The 22,920-nt window shown below is 46.3% G+C and overlaps 1 protein-coding gene across 35 annotated transcripts in view; it reads right to left on the bottom strand.

Moving 5' to 3' along the window:
- Positions 1-22,920, bottom strand: part of Clasp1 (cytoplasmic linker associated protein 1) — a 234,636-nt gene that overhangs the window by 14,046 nt on the left and 197,670 nt on the right. For all 35 annotated transcript variants that reach the window (XM_031380324.1, XM_031380155.1, XM_031380271.1 and 32 more), the window contains 4 exons: positions 14,872-15,022; positions 8,430-8,673; positions 6,076-6,266; positions 4,077-4,205 (listed from right to left, as the gene is read on the bottom strand). In XM_031380324.1, coding sequence (XP_031236184.1) covers positions 4,077-4,205; positions 6,076-6,266; positions 8,430-8,673; positions 14,872-15,022 — 715 coding nt within the window. The remainder of the gene's footprint in view (positions 1-4,076; positions 4,206-6,075; positions 6,267-8,429; positions 8,674-14,871; positions 15,023-22,920) is intronic.

Here is a 22,920-nt window from a genome sequence, read left to right as displayed (position 1 = left end):
TGTGTGTGTGTGTGTGTGTGTGTGTGTGTGTGTGTGTGTGTGAATTCCTGCCCATGTGTGTCATAGTGAACCTGAGGAGCTCAAGAGGACAACTTTCAGGCATCATTCATGTTTCTCACCTTGTTTGCACCAGGGTTTCTCCTACACTTTGCAGTTGTGTAAGATAGCCTCACTGGCTTGTGAGCTTACAGAGATTCCCTGTCTCTGTCTCACATCTTGCCATAAGGGCACTGGGAGCACATGCATGTGATTAACCCTGGCTTTACTTAGGTCCTCATGCAGTGAGGGTCTACTGATTCTTTGGTCCTCTAGAAACTTTCAAGATGTATTTCATTTTCCAAATGTTGGGTTTTTAAATCTAAAAAAAAATCATTAAAACAAAAAAAGGGCTGGAGAGATGGCTCAGCGGTTAAGAGCACTGACTGCTCTTCCAAAGGTCCTGAGTTCAATTCCCAGCAACCACATGGTAGCTCACAACCATCTGTAATGGGATCCAATGCCCTCTTATGGTATGTCTGAAAACAACTACAGTGTACTTATATATAATAAATAAATAAATCTAAAAAAAAAAAATCATTAAAACCAAATGTTGGGTTTCTAGAAGTCAGAGTCAATCAGGGAAGATGGCTAGTGTTCCGGTCTCTCTGAGCAGTTCTGTGTGGGTCAGTGTGGACTCATGCTTTTCATTTCCCACAAAGGCCTGGGTTTCATTGGGAAATGTAAAGCTACCACCTTAAGAGAAGCCCCTGGAACAAGCACTCTTAGAAGTGTTGATCACTCAGGAAAACAGACATTGCCTTTGGGTGATAGGCATAGAACCTGGGCCTAAAAGCATATGGATCCCTTCTAAGCTAGTCTGGGTCATACATACTAAATGTAACGACAGGAAAATATACTAAGACTAGAGAAACACGATACCACTACTACAGTCATGTGACCTGCATGTGCAGCTAAGTATTCTTCCCTAAGAATCTGAGACCAGGGGAGGAGACAAGAGAGAAGGCTCAGTTGCTAAGGCCTCTCACAGGATTTAAGTTTAATATCCAGAATCTACATTAAAAATAGAAGATAGGCATGCGCTGGCAAGATGGCTCACATGGTAAAATGGCTCACAGGCTTCCCATGCAAGCCCAACACCCTGAGTGGAAGGAGAGAACTGACTCCTGAAATTGTCCTCTGACCCTCACCTGCATGCATCCAGCGGCATGAGCATGCCTGCACACACTCACTACGAATTCAAAAGCCAGGAGTGGTGACACTTAGTACCAGAACTGGGGAGGTGGAGGCAGGTAGAGCTCTGCTCTGGCAAGCCAGTCTTGGCTACTTGTCAAGTTCCAGGCCACTGAGAAATTCTGTCTCAAAATAAAAGGGGGACAATCCTTGAAGAACATCCAAGGGTGACTTCTTGCCTCCACATGCACACATATACATGTATACATATACATATATAAGTGTATACTATACACACATACACACAGACACACACAGACACACACACACAAAGAAAGACTTGAAGAATTTTCAAGAAAAATGAAAACCAAACCCGAAATCTAAATATACAGGTGCCTGAGCTGCTCCTGAGCACGTGACAGCCAGAGGTTGCAGGAGGAAGTGGCAAGGGTGTAGAGTCAAGGTGAGTCCAGACATGCAAAGCAGAGGGCCTGCCAACACAGTACCTCAGAACACTATGTCCTGTTGGCATCCGCAGGTCACTGTAATAGTAGCATGGACCTCTGGTTACAAGACTCCCATGCTAACAGAGTACTGAGAAAATTATGTGAAGAGGAGGTTTTTTTCACTCTTTTCCTAGGCCATTTTAAGAAAGTCTTATAGTTTCTACACCATTATTCAAGAAAAAAATAGTAAATTTTAACTTATATTTAAGAGTACACTGGGGGGCTGGAGAGATGGCTCAGTGGTTAAGAGCACTGACTGCTCTTCCAGAGGTCCTGAGTTCAAATCCCAGCAACCACATGGTGGCTTACAACCATCTGTCATGAGATCGGGTGCCCTCTTCTGGTGTGTCTGAAGACAGCTACAGAGTACTCACATATATAAAATAAATAAATCTTTTTAAAAAAAAAAGAGTACACTGTAAAGGTTTTTAATATTGAGATGCCCAATTTATAAAGACAGGTTCCGGCTGGATAGTAAGTGCTTAAATATCACCTTAGCTTAGTTAACTGGAAATTTAATAATAATAAAAACTATGTGTATGATTTTTGCCTGCACATATGTGTGTGCCCCCTGCCATGCCTAGTGCTCTCGGAGGTCAGAAAGGACGTGAGACCCCCTGAGACAGGAGTGACAGAGGGCTGTGAGCTGCCATATTGGTGCTGGCAATCCGACCTGAGTCTTGTGGAAGAGCAGTGGGTTCTGTACCTGCAGAGGCATCTCTCCAGCCGCCTTACTTCATTTAATCTCATGCCAAGCTTGTCTTTCGTCAGGTGTGTCTAACCTTCTGACATCTCCATATTTAATACTGTTATCTACAAAATGCATACTTGAGAACTGCACTTTTTTTTTTTTTTGAAGTGGGAGTCCAGCAGTGACAGCGAAGCCTGTGGTAGCCTGAGGAAGCTTGCTGGCCTGAGTCTCGTCTGACTACAGGATTCCACACTATGAAGGAAAGGACTGACTTGCAGTAACCCGTCTTCTGTCTCCCTACTGTGCACACATAAGACAAAGTATAATCACAGAGGGGGAGGTGGATCTAGTGCTTTAAACACTTTTATCATTTTGTGTTGGACACACCTGAATCCTAGATAAAAACCAGCAATTTTATTTCAATATTTCATCATTGACTTTCACTAAGGACAAGCTATTTAAAAAAAAAAACAAAGTTGGTGCAAGATAGCTTGTCCCACAGAGACCTAAGACTTAATCCATGCTACTCTGCTATGAACTCGGCAGGCGTTTCTGGCCTTCCCTCACTGCCTGGCAACAATGAAGTTGGTTATATTTAGCCTGTCTGGTCTTCACATGTTCAAGGAGTTGCTGTAAGTGGAAAGCCTTCTGTTCAAACGTGAGTGTTACCATCATACAACCAGGCCAGATTTTAGAGACTCGGTCACTCCTTGGAAATGGTCCTAGCCTACGTGTTCTGTGCTGCATGGATCCAGTGGGGAGAGAGACTCCCTTCCTCCAATGACGATCTGAGGAGGTCAAAGCCGTAATTGCCCAAGCAGCCAAACCACGGCCAGGAGAAACACTACTCTCAGGGTGGCATTCTCTGCAGACATAAGAACTGTTCTACTCATAAGCCTCATCCATAAGCACACCACAACAAGCAGGAATGGCTCTGTGAGGTCATACCCACTTGCCATCTTGAGTTTGCTGTAGTTCTAAATCCACCATTCTGGTTTGCATAGTACCTGTTAATGGAGGATGTCACTAGACTTGCTCATGCATATGTGCATGCATGCTGGTCAATCTCTGCTGCCACCCTTCTGGAGCTGTCCATCTTTTTTCTCCTTTTTATTTTCTCCTCCCCTACTCCTATCTTGTCCTTCCTTCTCTCCTTTCTTCCTTCTTTCTCTCCTTCCTTCCTCCCTTCTTTCCTCCCTCCCTCCGAGACAGGGTCTCATTTGCTCAGTTTGCTCAGTAGGGCAGCAGTCCTATGGATATGCTTATTTCTTCCTACCCAGTACTGTGTCACTGGCTTTTTAATGTGGGTTCTGGAGATCAATTAGGTCTTCATGCTTGTGTGGCAGGGACTTCATTCAGTAAGTAAACCACCCTGGAGTCTCCAACCCTGGACTCACTTTTTGAGGGTAGCTCCTGACATTCTGTACACCCCTAACCTCTCCAGAATAGGGAGCCACAGAGGTTCAACATGTCAGCAAGCGACCGGCCAGTGACTGCTGAGGTGCTGGGACCTGGACCTGGGCGCCTCAGGTGTATTCTGTGACCATTTTAGGTGTGTGGGTTCTCAGCTCGAATGTCAGCAGTAGGAATTTTACTCCAAACAACGCAGGCCAAGTTAAAGGGAAAAGACTCATAAGCATGACGTTTCCTTTTGGGTCCTACCTTCTTCCACCCAGTGCTGTTGGCACTGGGCCACAGGGCTAGCTTACCTCCTTGTGGGAGTCTTTGTGGGCTTCCAGAGTCTTCATGATCGTCAGTTCTGCGTAGTTTTTGAATCTTGCTGGCTGGTTTCTCAGAATCTCCCGTAAAACTCTCAGTGCCAGAGCTCGAATGGAATGCTAGGTGTGAAAGGAAAGCAAACGTCATCCAATAGTACATGCCCACAGCATTCAAGGGCCCACAGGCTAGGCCCTATTCCAGGCACTCTGGCCTTGAACAGGCCCCTCTACATGGACCACAAGTCTACTCCATATGGGCTTGCTGGACAGTCAACTCCAAGAGAGCAGGCACTGATACATGGTGACATTGCCAGGACCCAGCATCTGGAGAGGCTGGCACAGGTTTCTCTAGAAATGAGCCCCACACTGCAGATCAAGTGATGATGGCACACCTAATTCATGGTCAGTCCCTGTCCTTTCTAGACTTCCTGAAGCTTGGGTTCCATGAGTCATCCTTATGTGAAACATGCACAGGGATGGACCTAAAGCACCCGGCCCTTTCATGGACAGGCCCGCGGAGCTGTGAACTCTCTGAGGTCAACTAGAGATCCATGTTTGCTCCTGACCTTCTGGGTGATGAGGTCACCCATACAACAGGCCTCAAGCTGTTAAAGGCCCCAGTCATGTGTCTGGAGGAAAGCCATTCCAAACAGACGCCTAATCTCAAGAAGAGAGCAGAGTTTACTGCAAACAGAGCCAAGAAGCACATCCTGATTCCTTGCCACTCAACTGTGCACTGTGCAAACTCACACATAAAGCACCTGCCCTCTGCATGACATCATCCCATCGCCCCCGGAGCACAGCCAAGTATAACTGCCTCCACAGACAGTACCCTGAAGAAAAGCTGGTGTGGGCCCTTTGTTACTGTTCACTATCTACTTATCCCTAAACCCCACCTTTAATCCCAAGAGTTAGAAAGCAATTCCAGGGCAGGCAGCATTCACTGCTGTCTGCTTCCCTGCTTCCTGCTGCCCTCAGTCACTACCACTGTGCCCTGGGTGTGGCCTATGACCTCTCACTGTGCTGGCTTCTTGGAACACCTCCCAGCCCTGTGCTCTAGATGTCTCTGCTAGGCCATGCAAAACCAATGTGGAAAGTTGGACCCTACTTATGATGCTTCATCCCAATTGTCCCTTGATTCTGTGTTGGTGGCCTGCTTCACAGTAGAAGGCAAGATTCTGACTAGGTCACCTCCCGTATTTGTACCCATTTCACTAATCTTAGCTACTAAGAATCAGGTATAGTCATGGCCCAGGCATGTTTAAAGCCTTGTCTGTGACATTCAAATGTCCCAGAATAAGGCTTGGTTTTATAGCTATTAATACAGCTTTGGAACCTGCCATTTGCCTTGCTAACATTAACTCGAACACAGGTGCAGGGTGAACCAAAATGAATTTTCCTGAAAGGCAGTACTCAATATGGCTTTTAAACAAAAATACATATATATATATGGGCAGGTAAGATGGCTTAGTGGGAAATGTGCTTGCCACTGAGTTCAATGACCTGAGTTTAATTCCAAAAATTCACACAAAAAAAATGACTCTGGCAAACTGTCCTCTGACCTCCACATGTGTGTGCATGTGTCCACACACACTCACATACAATTGAATAAATTAGTTTAAAAATTTAAAAACAAACTTCTGAATTTCTTTATTTTACATGAAATAAAAGTGAATCCCGTGAAGATGAACTCTGGAAGACTGTTTTCTACACTAGTAGAGTTTGGGAAATTTCTGTATTACAGTGTCTAGGTTCAGGAAGGTGTTTGTTTCATTGGCTGGTGTGCAGCCAGTTACAGGGAGACTTGGGTCTGCACATGTGAGCTGGTGTGGCTGTTGTAGGCTAGTGAGTGCTCTGGAATTATGTGGAGCCCGGATGAATACTTGGTTTGGTATAAGGCAGGCACATAAGCCACAAAGGAAAGCTGGCCAACCGTGATCAGGACAGACATGCCAGCACCACCATGTGGAAGGGGCTGTGGAGCGCCTACGTCTTTGTCTCCGAGTGTCTCCAGCAGCAGCAGCAGGATGGTCTTGAAGTGCTCCTCCCACACGCCCAGGCTATCCTCCCTGGTGATCTTGAGCAGCTCCAGCAGCGCGCCCTTCCGCTCCTCCACGCGCTCGTTGTGGTTAGATAGCTCTTTCAGCAAGTCAGCCACCAGGTCCGAGTGGTCAATGGGTACTGGGGAGACACACAATGGTAGGTCAGGTGTTGTCACAGGGCTCCCACCATGCTCTTTCCTACCACTGAGGTAGATGCTATGCTTCCCCTCCTGTTCTGCCCTGCGTGGCTGCCAGCCTCCCGTTGTGTACCTACGACATTTTCACCATGCTGTGAGAACAGAGTGCCAGGAAGCTGTGCCTCTCAGCGTCCTGTGAGTCCTCCTCTCCTTACCATTTTTCCTCTTTCCACTTTTACAGTGATTAAAAGAAAAAAAAAAGAAGTCAAGTGCTTGAGACCCATCTTTTTTTAAACTTTCTTCTACTACCACAGTCTCTAAGTCCTGGACAGCCGCTTGCCTGTGCACTGGAGGCCCATTCCAGTGCAGACCTTCTCCCAAGGCCCTCCCATTCTCACCTCTATCCACATAGTCCCTCAAGACTGTCACTATCACACTGCCTAACATCCACTCCATTCTTGGATGTGCAGAGCTTGGAAATCAACATAGTAATCAATGTCAATCAAAGTATCTAGACTATTCAAGACTGAAAAGCTAGCTCATTTCCACTAGCACTGTTACCAGCAGGGGTCTGAACTCTCTCCAGTGGCTCAGAGGCACCTTCTTCCCTGTCTATACTCATTTAAGAGGCCTCAGTTGTGAAAACTCAGCTGTAAGCAGGGAGCATGGGGACCCAACAGTGGAGACAAGCCATCACCAGTGCTCTCTAGAGGCATAGTTTGCATATTTTTTTTTTAGCGTCTGAGATCAGGGGCAAGCACATAAAGATGCTCAAAACACGGACAGCGTCTTATTCCTCCTTGCCACTCCACCTTTCTCCTTTTCCTTACATGGTGGTGGGTAAAAACAACTGACAGTCTAATCTCTGGTCAAGATCAAGAATGGAGAAGGAAGTGGTAAAGCAACTCCACAAGCAAAAGAAAAATAACAATCCACTTCTGGCAGAAAGCACGGGTCACAGCGAACACTGGTTACTCCAGCGTTATTCCAGGGACCAGCATGTGGCAAATCCAGGAGTATTTCTGACCCCTGATGCCTCTTCAGTTCTGGACACCTGGAGAACTGTCTTCTACTCCAGAACTCCATAGTATCAGGTCCTTTATTCCCTCTGGAGCAGCCCCCTCTAAAGTGTGCTCACTCTGTAACCCAACAGGCTGGAGCAACCATCCAGGACGTGTGCCTTGCTTTCCTGGCAGGACAACCCAAGCATTCTATAATTACAGAAAGCATTCAGGCAGGTGTTAATTATTTAGAATTCTGATTTACTTATTTCTCCATTCAAATTCTATTCAAATGAAACATGTACAATTTGAAAGAAAAATCACGTGGAGTTATACTAGAACAAAGCAAGTAAATATGAGTGAGGTGGAGAAAGAAAAACGTAAGTTGCTGGACAAACACCATCAAGCCAATACCTGCTCACCTGCAGCTCACTCGCTGGTGAACACTGGTCTTAGGTTTAGCTTTGGTCCTGGAGAATGAATTCAGGGTTTCACAGGGACAAGCACAACTCAATCCCTGAGCCACATTCTCTGTCCCTGGATACTGGTCTTGGTGTAGAACTCACGGAAAATCCTAGACACATCCCTATGTTATATTTTGGGCAAGTATCTTACTTTTTCTGAGTCTATTTTGTAATCTGTAAAATGAGGACAAGCATCTCTAGTCTCAGGAGTTAATGGGCATGTACTTCCTAGCTTAGTGCTGAGCATCAGGTAAGGCTCATGAGTACTGTTAGACCCCTGCCTCCAACCTCTGGGACAGCATGAGACAGGCTGGGAACACCCCGAGGAAGAAGGAAGCCTTCGTGACTAAGAGCTGGGACAGTGTGGGCCAGGGCCTTCACAGAGAGCATGCCTAAGATGCCCCGCTGCACGCCCTGGTCAGCCACTCCACTCAGGTAGTATTCTAGCAAAGTCCCAGTAGCAGAGCCTCCATGGACAGACTGGAGGCATGCAGAGGGCAAGCCCACATAGGCTTCTGCTCACAGGGGCCTTCCTAGGCCTAACTGCACATCAGGAACTCAAGAAGCAGTTCTGAGCAAATGGTAGACCAGGACAGGCCCCATATTTCTATTTGTGGTTGATAGGGTGCACAGGGCTGGGATGACAGAGCGAGGAGTGTAGGTGGCATAGAAGGGGGCGCTGGGAGGCAAGCAGACCCACCATCTCGGAGCTGCTCCATGTCATCGTCAAACACCGCTTCCTTCAGAGCCGTCTTATCATAGGTATTGATGGTGTCGGAGTAGGGGTATGGGTTGTATTCCCGTGCTCTTGGCCCCGGAAAGGCACGTGGAGGCTGCGTGTTGAGCAGGGAGGTCTTGTTGTCCAAAGCCATCCTGCCTCCTTCTACCTCACTACCTCCCCGGCCCTCCGTGGCAGGTGAGGCTGCTCCCCCATCTCGGGACACCTAGAACACAGCACAAAGTCAATATAGAACCTTTTCCCACACCTGCTCATTTCTATCCTTCCTCCCCCCTCCCCCCTTTCTTTCTCTCACTCCTCTTCTCTTTCTTTCACAGGGTCTTACTATGCAGTCCTGGCTGACCTTGAACTCAGATCCACACAGTCATCCAAGTGCTGGGATTAAAGGACTGTACTATTGCCGGGCAGTGGTGGCGCATGCCTTTAATCCCAACAATTGGGAGGCAGAGGCAGGCAGATTTCTGAGTTCGAGGCCAGTCTGGTCTACACAGTTGAGTTCCAGGACAGCCAGGGCGATACAGAGAAACCCTGTCTTGAAATAAAAGACAAAAGAAAAGAAAAGAAAAGAAAAGAAGAGAAGAGAAGAGAAAAGAAAAGAAAATGTCTGTGGTACCATGCCCAGCCCACTCTTTTTCTTTGGTGCTTAGAAATTTCTTAGAGGGGCCAGAGATTTCCATTTGCAAGCTAGCTGATGACAAAAGAACAGCTATTGGTATTTAATTAAAACATTTCTTTTTGAGAGAGAGAGACAGAGACAGAGATAGACAGAGTGCTCATGGAGGTCAGAAAGGAGAGGGTATTCTTCTCTGGATTTAGAGTTACAGATAATTGTGAGTTGCCTGTCTTTTTTTTTTTTTTTTAAAGATTTATTTATTATTACACATAAGTACACTGTAGCTGTCTTCAGACACACCAGAAGAGGGCATGAGATCTCATTACGGGTGGTTGTAAGCCTCCATGTGGTTGCTGGGATTTGAACTCATGACTTTCGGAAGAGCAGTCTGTGCTCTTCCCCGCTGAGCCATCTCACTAGCCCCGCTATTGCTATTTCTATCCAAACAGAACATTCCTCCATCTGCTTCTATATTAAGCCTCCTTTTCTTTGTTATTTGGTGATTCACTGTACTCATGAGTTTTCTGATGGATCAGTACCATGTACTCTAAAGCCCCTTGGATATCCAAGGGTGCATCCTTCACTGTCCATCCTTGACAAGTCTGCTTCCGGCTCCAATGCCAACAGCAGGGGCATCTCAAAAGTTAACCTGAGGATACCCCCATGGCAAAAGCTCAGAGCCTAAAGCACTCTGAACATCTACAAATCAGTTCCTTGGTTTGTACATATTTTAAGATAATCATGGTGGTGAAGCTGGATTATCTCAAAATCGCCTCTAACCTTTAGCCATAGGACTATCTCCCACCCTCAGCCTTCCATTCTCTGGAGATCTGAACTGAATGTTGTTTTTTCTCCTGTGTCTGTCTTAACAGTTTTCTCTCAATGGTCTCTGGCTTGTTTGTGATAGTCTTGTAGTACTGGCTAGTTTTATGTCAACTCCATACAATATAGAATTATTTGGGAAGAGGGAACCTCAACTGAGAAAATGATCCTAGCATACTGGCCTGTGGGCAAGCCTGTGGTACATTTTCTTAACCAATGATTAATGTGAGAGGGCCCCAACCATTGTAGGTGATGCTATCCCTGGGCTGGTGCCTCTGGGTGGTATCAGAAAGCAGGCTGAACAAGCCATGGAGAACAAGTCAGGAAGCGTCAGTCTCCATGGCCTCTACTGCCCTGTCTTCCTTCAGGAGTGGACTGCGCCATGGAACTGTAGGCAGAAACAACCCTTTTCATCCCAAGCTGCTTTTGCTCATGGTATTCTATCACAGCAATAGGCACTTAGACATGGTGTCAGGCCTTTCCCTTGGGCACAGTAGCCTGTTCAGCCCCTACATGACAGTATTATGTGGACAAGTCTAGGCCGGCAATGGGCAGTCTATTTTTTCCCCATCTGGACATGACTTCCAGGAATCCAGAACATATTTGGAGATTCCCACAAAACTGTATTTGTGCTGCTAACAAGATACAACTCTTATTCTACGTTTATATGCTTTTAAAAGTTGTGGCAAATACACATAACCTATCATTTCAATCATCTATAATCATATGCTTCGGTGACATTAAATACATTCACTATGCTGTGTAACCATCAACACCTTGTACACTGAGGCAAACTTCTCATCATCCCTGCAAAAACCCCACTCCTAATAGATAACAACTCCCCTGCCTCACAAATCTTACTATGTTCCCTGCAAACCAGTCGATGCTAGGTATCTCATATAAAGGAAACAAGCAAATACTTGCCCCTCTGAGTGCAGTTTTATTTCACTTGGCATTATGTAAAGTTCAGCTAGGTCATAGCACAGCACAGACTTCTTCCCTTTTGACCACTGTCTGTCACATCTTTACCCATGCACCTGCTGGGTTATACACACACTCACTGGGTTTGTGTTCATCTTGGCTACCGTGACTAACGGTACTGTAAGTGCTGGTGGACAGATTCCTGTGTGAACCCACACTTATAACTTATATACTTCATAAAAGATGTAGAATGCTTTTCTCATTGACATCCACAAATAAGATTTAATACTACATTTAGGATACAAAGATAAATTAATATAGAGATAGAACTGCACAAAATAGGACCAAAAAGGTATAGGCTCTACCTTAGCAGCAGCGTTCTGAGCAGCAGGTAATTTATGGGTGACTTTGTAGCTCTCTTAAATCTACAGCATGGCTACAATGAAATGTCACTTATAAGGAGGCTGGAGAGATGGCTCAGCAGTTAAGAATGTGAACGGCTCTTGCAGTGGACCCAGGTTCAGTTCCCAGCACTCATGAGTACCTCACAACCACACAGGACTCTAGCTCCAGAGGATTCCCAATGGCCTTTCCTGGCCTCTGTGGGTGCAAAGCATATATGCAGGCAAAACACTCGTACATGGAAAATTAAAAAAAAATTAAAAAATTTTAAAAAATCTTAAAAAACATTTTCTAAGCACTTTAATGGAACTATTTCTTTAGAAAATTAATAGTAGTAGTAGTAGTAGTAATAGTGTGGGTATGTGCATGTCAGTGCACGTGTGTGCGTGTGTGCGTGTGTGTGTGTGTGTGTGTGTGTGTGTGTGTGTGTGTGTGTGTGTATGAGGTGTTGCAGCCAGAAGATAACTGGGCAATAAGTATTCTTGCCCTCTGAGCCAAGTGTCAACTTAACACCAATTAGCATCACATCGGAGGAATGACCCTCAGGTTGAGAAAATGGCTCCATTACATTGGTCTGTGAGCAAGTCTGTAGACATTTTCTTAATTTGATTGAAGAGGTGGTGCCACCCGGGGCAGGTAGTCCTGGGTTGTATAAGACAGCCATGGGGCTGAGCAGTGGTGGTGCATGCCTTTAATTCCAGCACTCAGAAAGCAGAGACAGGTGGATCTCTGTAAGTTTGAGGCCAGCCTGGTCTACAAAGTTAGTTCTAGGACAGCCAGGGCTGTTATATCTGGAAACCCTTTCTCAAGAAACAAAAAAACCCAACCCAAACCAAACAATAACAACAACAAAAATAAAAATCAAGCAAGCAAGGCACAGGGGAGAATGCAGTAGATAGTGTTCATCTGTGGTCTCTGCTCAAGTTTTTGCTTCCGGTTTCTTGCCTTGGCTTCTCTCAACGATTGTTGTTGACGAAATAAGCCTTTTCTTCCCTGTCTTAATTAGGATTTCTGTTGCTGCAAGAAAGGACCATGACCAAAACAACCTGGGAGAGGGATATTCCAGCTTACAACTCTGAGGTCACACTCCATCACCAAAAGATGTCAGGGTAGGAACTCAGGGCAGGAACCCAGAGACAGGAACTAGCAGATGTCACAGAGAAACGCTGCTTACTGGCTGTCTTTCCACAGCTTGCCTAGCCTGCTTTCTTATAGTATCCAGAGCCATAAGCCCAAGGGGGGCACTGCCCACAGGGAGCTGGACCTTCCCACATCAATCATCAATCAAGAAAATGTACCATAGGCCAATCTGGTGGGGGCATTTTCACAGCTGAGGTTCCCTCTTCCCTAATGACTCTAGATTACGTCAAGGTGGCATTAACATAGCAGGCTACTTCCCAAGTTGTTTTGTTAATATGTATCACATCAATAGAAAAGAAAACTAGGACAGTGCCACTGGTACATGGGACACTGAATCGTGATCTCTGTGCACAAACATGGCCCTGGGAATTGAACCCAGGCCTCAAGATGCTAAGCAAGTGCTCTACTGCTGAAGCACACACAGCTCCACCTCTGATATTTGCTCCTATGCCAGTCATCTTCTCCTGGCAATGTTGTCTAATCAACAGCCCCTCCCTGAGGTGCAGTCAGCTCTTCATATGCACAAGCTCTTTCTCAGTGGAGTCAATCAAATATGTACCAGAATACTCATTGAAAGGCTGGTATCCAAAGTAAATGTGTACAGACTATGTTCTTAAACTTTTATTTTTTTAATGGGGGTTAGGGAGTGGGCAGAGAGACAGCTCAGTGGTTAAGAGCATTTGCTGCTCTTCCAGAGGATCCAAGTGGCTCCCAGCATTCATCTGGTGCCTTATAAGCATTCACAACCCCACTTCCAGGGAATCTGACACAGTTTTCTGAACTTTGTGGGAATCAGGCACATACGCAGGCACACTGAACATTCAGACACATAAAATAAATCTAATAACTTTTCACTAAAATATCTATCATCCATCCATCCATCCATCCATCCATCCATCCATCCATCCATCCATCCACTGATGGGAGGGGCAGGTATTCGCACATGTGGAGGTTAGAGGACAACTTGTGAGAGTTGGTTCTTTACCTCCAGCAAGTGAGTTCCAGGGATCAGACTTAGGTCAGGGTCTTTTACCTGATGAGCCAACTGCTCTTATCACTGTTTAGTAAATGGTGGTGTAACCTGAACACACAGCATTTCTGTTAGAACGTTCTAGTGGGTGCTATGCCAACTAGAGATGACATGTGTACACTTGAGGATACTGGGGACTCAGACACTGCAGAGTTGCAGATAATGAGGGATGATTTTTAAAATTTCTGTGTGTGTGAGTTGGTGTGCACCTGTGTGAGTTTATGTGCACCAAGTATGTACAGGAGCCCGTGGGAGACAAAAGAAGACATCAGTTCCCAACTTGAGTTATAGGCAGTTATAGGCAGTTGCTCCATTTGGGTGCTGGGAACTGAAGGCTATCTGTATGTTAGTGTCTCACTCTAACCCCCTCTCTATCCCTGCATCCCTGACATCTGTCCCCTCCCCCCCCTTCATGGGGCCCTTGGAAATATAAGGTTTCTTGTGCCTCATTTTCTTTACTCTCTTCTGTCAAGTTTTACTCCTTTCAGTTCTTATGAAGGCATTTTTGTACTTGTTAAACATATGAAGTATGGCCTCGCCCCTCGGCTCTCCTCCCATCATTTCAATGCCTCTCAAGTCTCTACTCTGGCCTCAGCCACTGACCTAAACTCCCAACACCACTGATTAGTTTGCGTAGTTGATCCATAGGCTCTGCCATTCGTACCCACCCACAGTGAAGTCCACGATGTTCTGAGCAGATTGCTGCAGGCTCGCTCATTTTCTTCTCCTTCTCAGACCAGGTCACATCAGCTCAACTCAAGAGCCCAGGAGACTTCTGGCCCCTCTGCTAACTTCTTTTCATCTAGTGCAGTGGTTCTCACCTTCCTAAAGCTGTGACCCTTTGAAACATTCCTCATATTGTGGAGGCCTCCAACCATAACATTATTTTTGTTGCTACTTCCTAACTAGCTTTGCTATAGTTGTGAATTGTAAGATAATGTCTGATGAGCAGGATGGTCTGTGGCATCCCCACTGCTCCAGGGCCTGTGGCTCCCTGGAGTAGAGCTTTCACACATCCCACCATGCCAAGCTTTTTACTTAGTTTGGTGTTTAGTTTTTCAAGGCAGGGTTTCTTGTGTAGCTCCAGCTGTCCTGGAACTCACTCTGGAGACTAGGCTGGCCTCTAAGTCACAGACATCTACCTGCCTTTACCTCTTGAGTGCTGAGACTTCACCACAACCACCCCGCACCAAACTGTTTTTTAAAAAAAGCTGTGGTTCTGGGGATAGGCGTCAGGCCCTCATGCTTGTGTGGCAAGCACTTTACTGACATTGCAGGAATGAAAACATGCCCAAGACGAAGGACAGAAGCTGAGAATCACTCTTCTGAAATGTTCTAAAACTGCCTTAGGCCTCTAAAATTACTATTTTAACACCAGAACAGAGCACACTGTCTCCGGGGAGTTGAGTCAGGGACAGTGTCTAGTTGCTGCCACTTAACTGCCAGCTAGCCATCCACTGGCCTGGGATACTCACAAGATCACAATCCTTCTTGCCATCTCGTTTGATTGGCTCATTTAGATCCTCCTGGCTCCGGAAGCTGAACTTTTCAATGGCTTCTGTAACTCCACGCAAAGAGCTGTAGATTTCTTCAGAGTTCAGGTTCTCTGTATCATAGTCCAGCATGCTATAATTTAAAAAAAAAAATGTATTTTTTAGAAAACTGAGGCATGTGCATAAAACCAAGACACAGGCCTAACTGATTTATAATTTAGAGTAGGACTCATTATACTTGGGTTTTTGGTTAATTGGAACAAAAGGGGACAGCTCTTGTGAGGGCACTGTCACTGGCCATCTTCCACATCACAGCCAGCCCCAGACAGTACACTAGCACCCAGGAACCAGTGAGAACAAAAGCACGTGGATGAGAGAACGCAGGAGTGACTGAATGTACACGGGATGATGGTGGAAGGGAACTTTCTTATCTTGAAGACGGAAAAAAAGCTACTTTAGTTGTTACTGGTCTCAAATGTACAAACTCTAGAAGAACAGGTACATGGAAATAAGCTAGAATTATAGACACTTCTGAGGAGCAAAGCAAACCACTTCACAGGAGCTGGGCAGGCACACCAGAATCCAATCCAGAGAGACAATCAAAGCCCTACATCAAAAAACACCAGCTTGGGATTCCAAATTAGACCTACCCTCACCCGGCACCGGGTTCCAACTCCCATGTGGTCTAACCCAGGAGCTTGCTGGGAACACCAGATTCTTCTGTTAAGGCAGATCTTAAAGAGATGAGCCACCTTCCTGACTGGACATCTAAAAACACTTCTAGAAACAATACTTGTCCTCTGTGAAAAGTGATGCCAACTGTTATCCTTTGAGACACTATAATAATACAGCATGAAGCAGAAATGCTTTAAAACAGAAAATAGCCTTGTGGTGTCCTGCAGTTTGTCAACAAGTGTTCTTTAGATGTATGAAAAGGGTCCTCAACAGAGAGTGTCATGAGAAAACCACCCTCACTTTTCCTGAGCCATTAAAAAAAAAAAACACGGGATGAGTGGACAGGAATGGCAGCAAAGCATGGAGGGACGGTCAGCCAAGGACAGCTTAGTTTAAACACTGTTGGTTTGAAGAAAGCATTTGGAGTAGTTTAAGTGAGACTGTCTCCTACAGGCTCTGACATTTCAATACGTGGTCCCTAGTTGGTGGCACTGTTTGGGGTGTGGGTTCTAGAAGGAAGTATGTCGCTGGGTATGGGCGCTGACACTAAGAAGCAGTGCCTACTTTCTAGAATGATCTCTGTGTGTGGGCGCTGACACTAAGAAGCGGTGCCTACTTTCTAGTATGATCTCTGTGTGTGGGCGCTGACACTAAGAAGCGGTGCCTACTTTCTAGAATGATCTCTGTGTGTGGGCGCTGACACTAAGAAGCGGTGCCTACTTTCTAGTATGATCTCTGTGCATCATCCTTGCTTTTGAAGATGTGGGCTCTCAACTTCCTCTTCCTGCCGCCATGCTTGCTACTTTCATCCTCCCACCATGATGCACTCCTATCCTCAGAAACTGTAATCTCAAATAAACCTTCTTCTAGATGCTTCCTTGGACATGGTGTTCCATCATAGCGACAGAAGAATATTAACACACAAGTTGGTACCAGAAACTGGGCTAATGCTCTGAAGAACCTGGCTATGCTAGTGTGTGGAAGACTTTGGAACTCTGAGTTAGAGAAGTGGATTAACTGCAGAGACCCAGCTTAAGAGGTTGTAGAGGGCGACAGTATTAGGACAGGGCTAGAGATGCTCCTGTGATATTTGGGGAAAGAATCTGGCTGCTCTAGTCCTAAGAAGCTGCCTGAGGCTAAATTTAAAAGCAGTGGATTCATTTCTTTGGTGCAGGAAATTTCAAGATAGGGTAACACTGAATCTGTAGCATGGAGTAGGTCACTGAAACAATCTTCAAGGAAAAAGAACGAAGGGGGTAGAGAGAAACAGAAACTACGCTGGGGAGAGAAGAGTACTGAGAGGCTCCATGCTCTAGTCAAGACTTGTGCTAAAACAGAGGCTGCCCGAGACCAGCAGACTAAGACAGGCCTGCCCTGCACAGGTAAGACCACCCAGCTAAGCTTTAAATGCACTGCTGTGCTGACCTGGGTAGGGCTGTCCGTGTGCTACCGGCCTTACAGGCATGAAAGATGCAAGAGGGAAAGCTTCTTCAGTCAGTCTCCGGGAGACACCGTGTGGTGGGAATCCCAGAGAGGGCAAGAGGCTATGAGAGGCTATTTTATGAAGCTGTCAAAAGTGAAGTCTGTCAACAGAGGAGACTTCCAAGATGGTGGCGATTACAGAGCCATGAGATAGATACCTGCCAAGTAAAGCTGTACACAGAAAGGAGAACCAGCCCAAGGAAGAGACAGATGTCACAGGCAGCAGAGCTGGAGGGGCAGAGAAATCTGACCCCTTTGAAATGAAAGCCTCATACACTGGACTTAGAGCTAGAGGATTCAGCATTTGCTCTGCCAGGTTTCAGTCTTGTGTCGGGCCAGGATTTTCTGATCATGCCCCATCCTTCCTTCTAAAATGGTAATGTCTCTTCTGTGCCATTACGTTGGAAATGTGTAAGCTGCCCTTTGATTTTACAGGAGTTACAACTAAGAGACTGGCCTTTAGACCGGGAAGACCATGGGAACTTTGAAATTTGGCTAAAAACATTTCATATCATTTTATGGGATCCAGGGAGTAGATTTAGTAGTTTGAATGAGAATGTCACACACAGGCTCTGATATCTGACCATTTGGTCCCCAGGTGGTGGCACTGTTTGGGGGGCACATCACTTGGAGCAGGTTTTGAGTGTTTGTTTACTCTGTTTTAGCTCACAGTTGAAGCTCAGCTTCCCGCTGCCATGCCTGCCACTTGCTGCCATGCCTCTCTGCCATGGTCCCTCTGGAACCATAAGCCCAAATTAAGTCTTCTGTTCTATCACAGCAATATAAAAGTAACTACGACAGTATTCAAGAAAAGACAAGATGCTGTAGGCTAACTCACTTATAGAAGGTCCTGAGCTAGCAGAGGAGCTGGGTGCACTCCAACAATCCTTGGCTGTACTATATGGATGAATAGAGCAACAGGACTATTAGTGCTTTAACACAGTGAGAACTGAAGTAACAAGGTGTCCACTAGTGAGATCTCTTCCTAATGGCAAAACTGCCAAGCCATACACTGCACAAGAAGCACATTTCCTCTAAGTTAAAAACAACCAGAATTTACGAAGTTCCTCCCCTGGAGACTGCCATAGAACAAGCCAGATCTCTGCTCGCTGGAGGATACAATGATCTATAGCTGCCTATAGCAAAAACCCTGAGCTCACTCCCACGGATGGAAGCTATACACCTAAAACAGAAAAACTGGTCCAGACAGAATCCATCTTTCCTGATAAAGGGAAGAAAGCTGTATTAGGAGAGTTCCGACAACGCATGCCAACTCAAAGACTGGCCTTGGCACCTAACAAAAAGAAACATGGTCCCTGAACACTTCTGCAGCTGAAACCCAATGTGCATACCCACGAGGAGTTAAATGAAAAACTAGACCGAGCAGTACTCAAGGGTTCCAGGCTGTCCCCAAGGCAACTCTACAGAACCACTCAGAGTGTGACTGGAGAGGGCATTCCATGTCCCTGTCCTAGGCACTCGGCAACACCAGCTTATACACAGGAGTGTTTATACATCTGACCAGTACACTACTATTATATAGGGAGACTGAGTATTATGACTCAAATAAAAATATATATATATACAAGATGTAAAAGAATGCCTTAAATACTTTAAATCACAACAACCAAAGATAATAGCATAGCCCATGCAAAAGAAAAAAAACTGAAAGAGTGATGGATGGATGAGAGGTGGTCTCGAGGAACGTTAAGTCTTTAACGGATGTCACAATATTATTTTCAGTGTGTCGCTTCAGAGAATGTTGGCTTTCAGATAAATTCACCCCATGATTTTCAACCCAAACTCCCTTAAGATATTTCACTCCAGTTCTAATGGCTGCCCCATCACAGTGGCCTCTTGTGAGGAGAGAGTAAAGGCTCTGCCGGCTGTTGCCCCCTTTGTCACTTTCTGGGAATGACCAACTCCAGCTGTCACATCGGCAGCAGCATGTATCCAATCCCTGAGCTTTCTTCTTCAAACACCCCTTGGGCTGAAGCTGAAATCACGAGCTCTGGGTGAGGGTGTGAGAGTGACTGCTCTCTGGTGACCAGCACCATCTCCCTTTTGCTCTCTGGTGACCGGCACCATCTCCCTTTTGCTCTCTGGTGACCGGCACCATCTCCCTTTTGCTCTCTGGTGACCGGCACCGTCTCCCTTTTGCTCTCTGGTGACCGGCACCGTCTCCCTTTTGCTCTCTGGTGACCGGCACCGTGTCCCTTTTGCTCTCTGGTGACCGGCACCGTGTCCCTTTTGCTCTCTGGTGACCGGCACCGTCTCCCTTTTGCTCTCTGGTGACCGGCACTGTGTCCCTTTTGCTCTCTGGTGACCGGCACCGTGTCCCTTTTGCTCTCTGGTGACCGGCACTGTGTCCCTTTTGCTCTCTGGTGACCGGCACTGTCTCCCTTTTGCTCTCTGGTGACTGGCACTGTCTCCCTTTTGCTCTCTGGTGACCGGCACCGTCTCCCTTTTGCTCTCTGGTGACTGGCACCGTCTCCCTTTTGCTCTCTGGTGACTGGCACCATCTCCCTCTCACTTGATGCTCTCTACTGTTTGCCTTCTTTCAGATCAATGCCCTTTAAGCCTTCACTTCTTAGGGAAAAATTTCCCAGGAAGGTTGTCATCAGGAAGTGGGTTGGACAAACAACCCTAAATCTATTTAAAAAAAAAAAAAAAGATTTATTTATTTTATGTACACTGTCGCTGTCTTCAGACACACCAGAAGAGGGCATCAGATCTCATTACAGATGGTTGTGAGCCACCATGTGGTTGCTGGGATTTGAACTCGGGACCTCAGGAAGAGCAGTCAGTGCTCTTAACCACTGAGCCATCTCTCCAGCCCCCCTAAATCTATTTTTAAAAGATGTTTATCTTTTGTTTTTGTGCTTGTATGTACATGTGCTTGCACAGGCACTCAGGCCAGAAGCAGTGTCGGCTCTTGAGAGGTAAAGTTACAGGCATTTGTGAGCCACCTGATGGAGGTGCTAGGACCGAAACTGTGGTAGAACAGTAAGTGCTCCTCTCGAGGCCCCAACCCTGAGACATGAGGGGTGACACATGAAGACGGTGCAGAGGCTGGTAAAGTGAGTCTGCATGTGACTCAGAGTGCCCCCATTCAGCTTGGACACAATCCCAGGACGTAACTGTTTGAGTTAAAGCCCAAGCTTTGATTACCTGTAAACTTTCCAACTGGACACTGAGGGGCTTTGCTGTGAGTCTTAGATTAGGAAGAGTAATAAGTCAGTCAACCAACAGCCTTTGACCTAAGGGCAGGTCACGTCACCCTAATGTACCCCAGTGACTACCATGTGGAATACCAGATGGCAGGTGGGCAGGGACACTGGGTCAGAATGACAGAAATAAATCAACAGGGAGAGAGGAAGTCTGTTTTTTGGACCTTTCTTTTCTATCATTTGAGGGCTAAGAACACCAGGTATAGAGAAAGAATACTTTTGTTATGAAATCACTAGCGTCTGTTAGTCTTCGAAACCCATTTCCAGGCAGCCTTATCTCCCTCAGCTGCTTACTGGAAGTTCTCGTGTCTTCCCCTCGCCCCCATCCTCATTGCTGGGCACTGAACCCAGGGTTCTGGGCATGCTGGGTAAGCATTCTACTCTGGACCCCCACGCCACAGTTACCAACTTTTGGGTCAGACAGATGTTATGTGTGCATTTGGGAAAGGTGATTGTGGAGAGGGATGTCCGCTGGAGGATGAGTGGAATGAGGCTCTGTGTGTGGGAGGGCAAGCAGGGCAGTGTGCTGGGGACGTCAATGAAGCAGGTCTACACTGGGTGACAGGGATCCCCACCAGAGCAGTGACAAACGCAGGTATCATTAGAGAGTGGATAGAATCTGTGCATCGGCTATCACAGGAGCGGATAGAATCTGTGCGTCGGCTATCACAGGAGTGGATAGAATCTGTGCATCGGCTATCACAGGAGCGGATAGAATCTGTGCATCAGCTATCAGAGGAGCAGATAGAATCTGTGCATCGGCTATCAGAGGAGCGGACAGAATCTGTGCATCGGCTATCAGAGGAGCGGACAGAATCTGTGCGTCGGCTATCAGAGGAGCAGATAGAATCTGTGCATCGGCTATCAGAGGAGCGGACAGAATCTGTGCGTCGGCTATCAGAGGAGCCCACAGCAGCTGCAGGTATCATTAGAGAGAGGATAGAATCTGTGCTATCATAGAGAACCCACAGCAGCTGCTGTTGCTTGTTTGCTATGTTTGCTTTTTAAATTTTTAAAATTTAACACTGTGCCTGTGTGTGTATGCATGCCCACATGCTAACACTCCATGGTGCCCATGTGGAGGTCAGAGGGCAACCCTGTAGAGGTGGTTTCACCTTTTCCCTTTCTGTGGGTTTCAGGGATTGAACTCATGTGGTCAGGGATGGGAGCGAGTATTTTAACCTCACAAGCCCTCTGGCTTTCTTCCTGTTCTTTTTACTCAGTTGGGTACACACTCTTACAGAGCACAGTGACAGCTGGTCTTCCTGAGTTCTGTACATGCAATGGCATGCATGCTGTCAGCTTTGGATCTTTATGGCAGTATTCAAGAAACTGGAACTTTCTTGGGATCACAAACATAATTGTCTTTCTAGATGTGTAATATGGTTCACTAAGCCAGCGCCTAACAGTTTCACTCCCACTCTCACCGGCTGCTTCCTAGGGACAAATAGCTTTCTGTCTGAAAGTAGAGCATCTTTCCTAATTAACACACTTATTTGTTCGTCAGTATTAGAGTACTCACAAAGGCTAGGTAGGAGCTCTGCCACGAAACTAGCTTCAGTCCTAGGTAGGGCATTTTTAGGGAGACAGGACAATGATACAACCTATCCTAGCTTTTTGGGTTTTTTGTTTTGTTTTGTTTTTGTTTTTTTCTTTTGTCAACCTGACTTGAGCTAGATATATCTGGGCAGAACCACCTCAGTTGGGAAAATGTTTCCATCACATTGCTTGTAGGGCATTTTCTTTCTTTCTTCCTTTCTTTCCTTTTTTCTTCCTTTCTTTCCTTTCCTTCTTCCTTCCTTCCTTCCTTCCTTTCTTTCTTTTTTTGGTTTTTCGAGACAGGGTTTTTTTGTATAGCCCTGGCTGTCCTGGAACTCACTCTGTAGACCAGGCTGGCCTCGAACTCAGAAATCTGCCTGCCTCTGCCTCCCAAGGGCTGGGATTAAAGGTGTCGCCACCACGCCCGGCGGGCATTTTCTTGGTTAATGATTAATGTGGGAGCCTGCCACCCCATTGTGGGTGGTGTCCTGTCCTGGGTAGATGGTATAAGAGATCAAGCTGAGCAAGCCAGTAAGCAGCACTCTTCCACGGCTACTGGTTCAGTTCCTGTCTTGAGTTCCTTCCCTGATTTCTCTGGAAGACAGACTACAAACTGTTAGCTGAAATAAAGCCTTCCCTCTTCAAGCTGTTTTGGCCACGTTGTTTTATCGAAGTAGTAAAAGGCAAACTAAGACACACCTCTTAGGGCTTTCTGTCTGGTGGCTGTGAAACAGTGTTTTGCATTAGGAACAGCGACTTGTGGGAAGCACAGTCTCCCCTGACCCTTCGCTCTTCTGCACCTGGGCCTCACGTTAAGGCAACCGCACCCACCACTGTCCACCTGGACACCACGATGGTCCTGCCTGCTCTGCTAGGACAAACAGCCATGAGAGGAAATGGTGGTGAATCTGGTTGCGTGGTTAAAGTGTCCCTGTCTCTTAGACAGAGCAGCAGCCTGGCACTTGAGCCTATTCCTGCTCACACGTCTCACCCAGGCTCCATTCCTGCTCATCTAAATGGAGGCAGGAATCTCACTAGAGGAGCTCAAAGGCTTTCTAAAAGACCCAGGGCAATATTGGGAACACAATAATATTGTGACATCTTG

This window comes from Mastomys coucha, unplaced genomic scaffold, assembly GCF_008632895.1.
Source record: "Mastomys coucha isolate ucsf_1 unplaced genomic scaffold, UCSF_Mcou_1 pScaffold1, whole genome shotgun sequence".
Taxonomy (NCBI): domain Eukaryota; kingdom Metazoa; phylum Chordata; class Mammalia; order Rodentia; family Muridae; genus Mastomys; species Mastomys coucha.
This window is presented reverse-complemented; position numbering and strand designations above follow the sequence as displayed.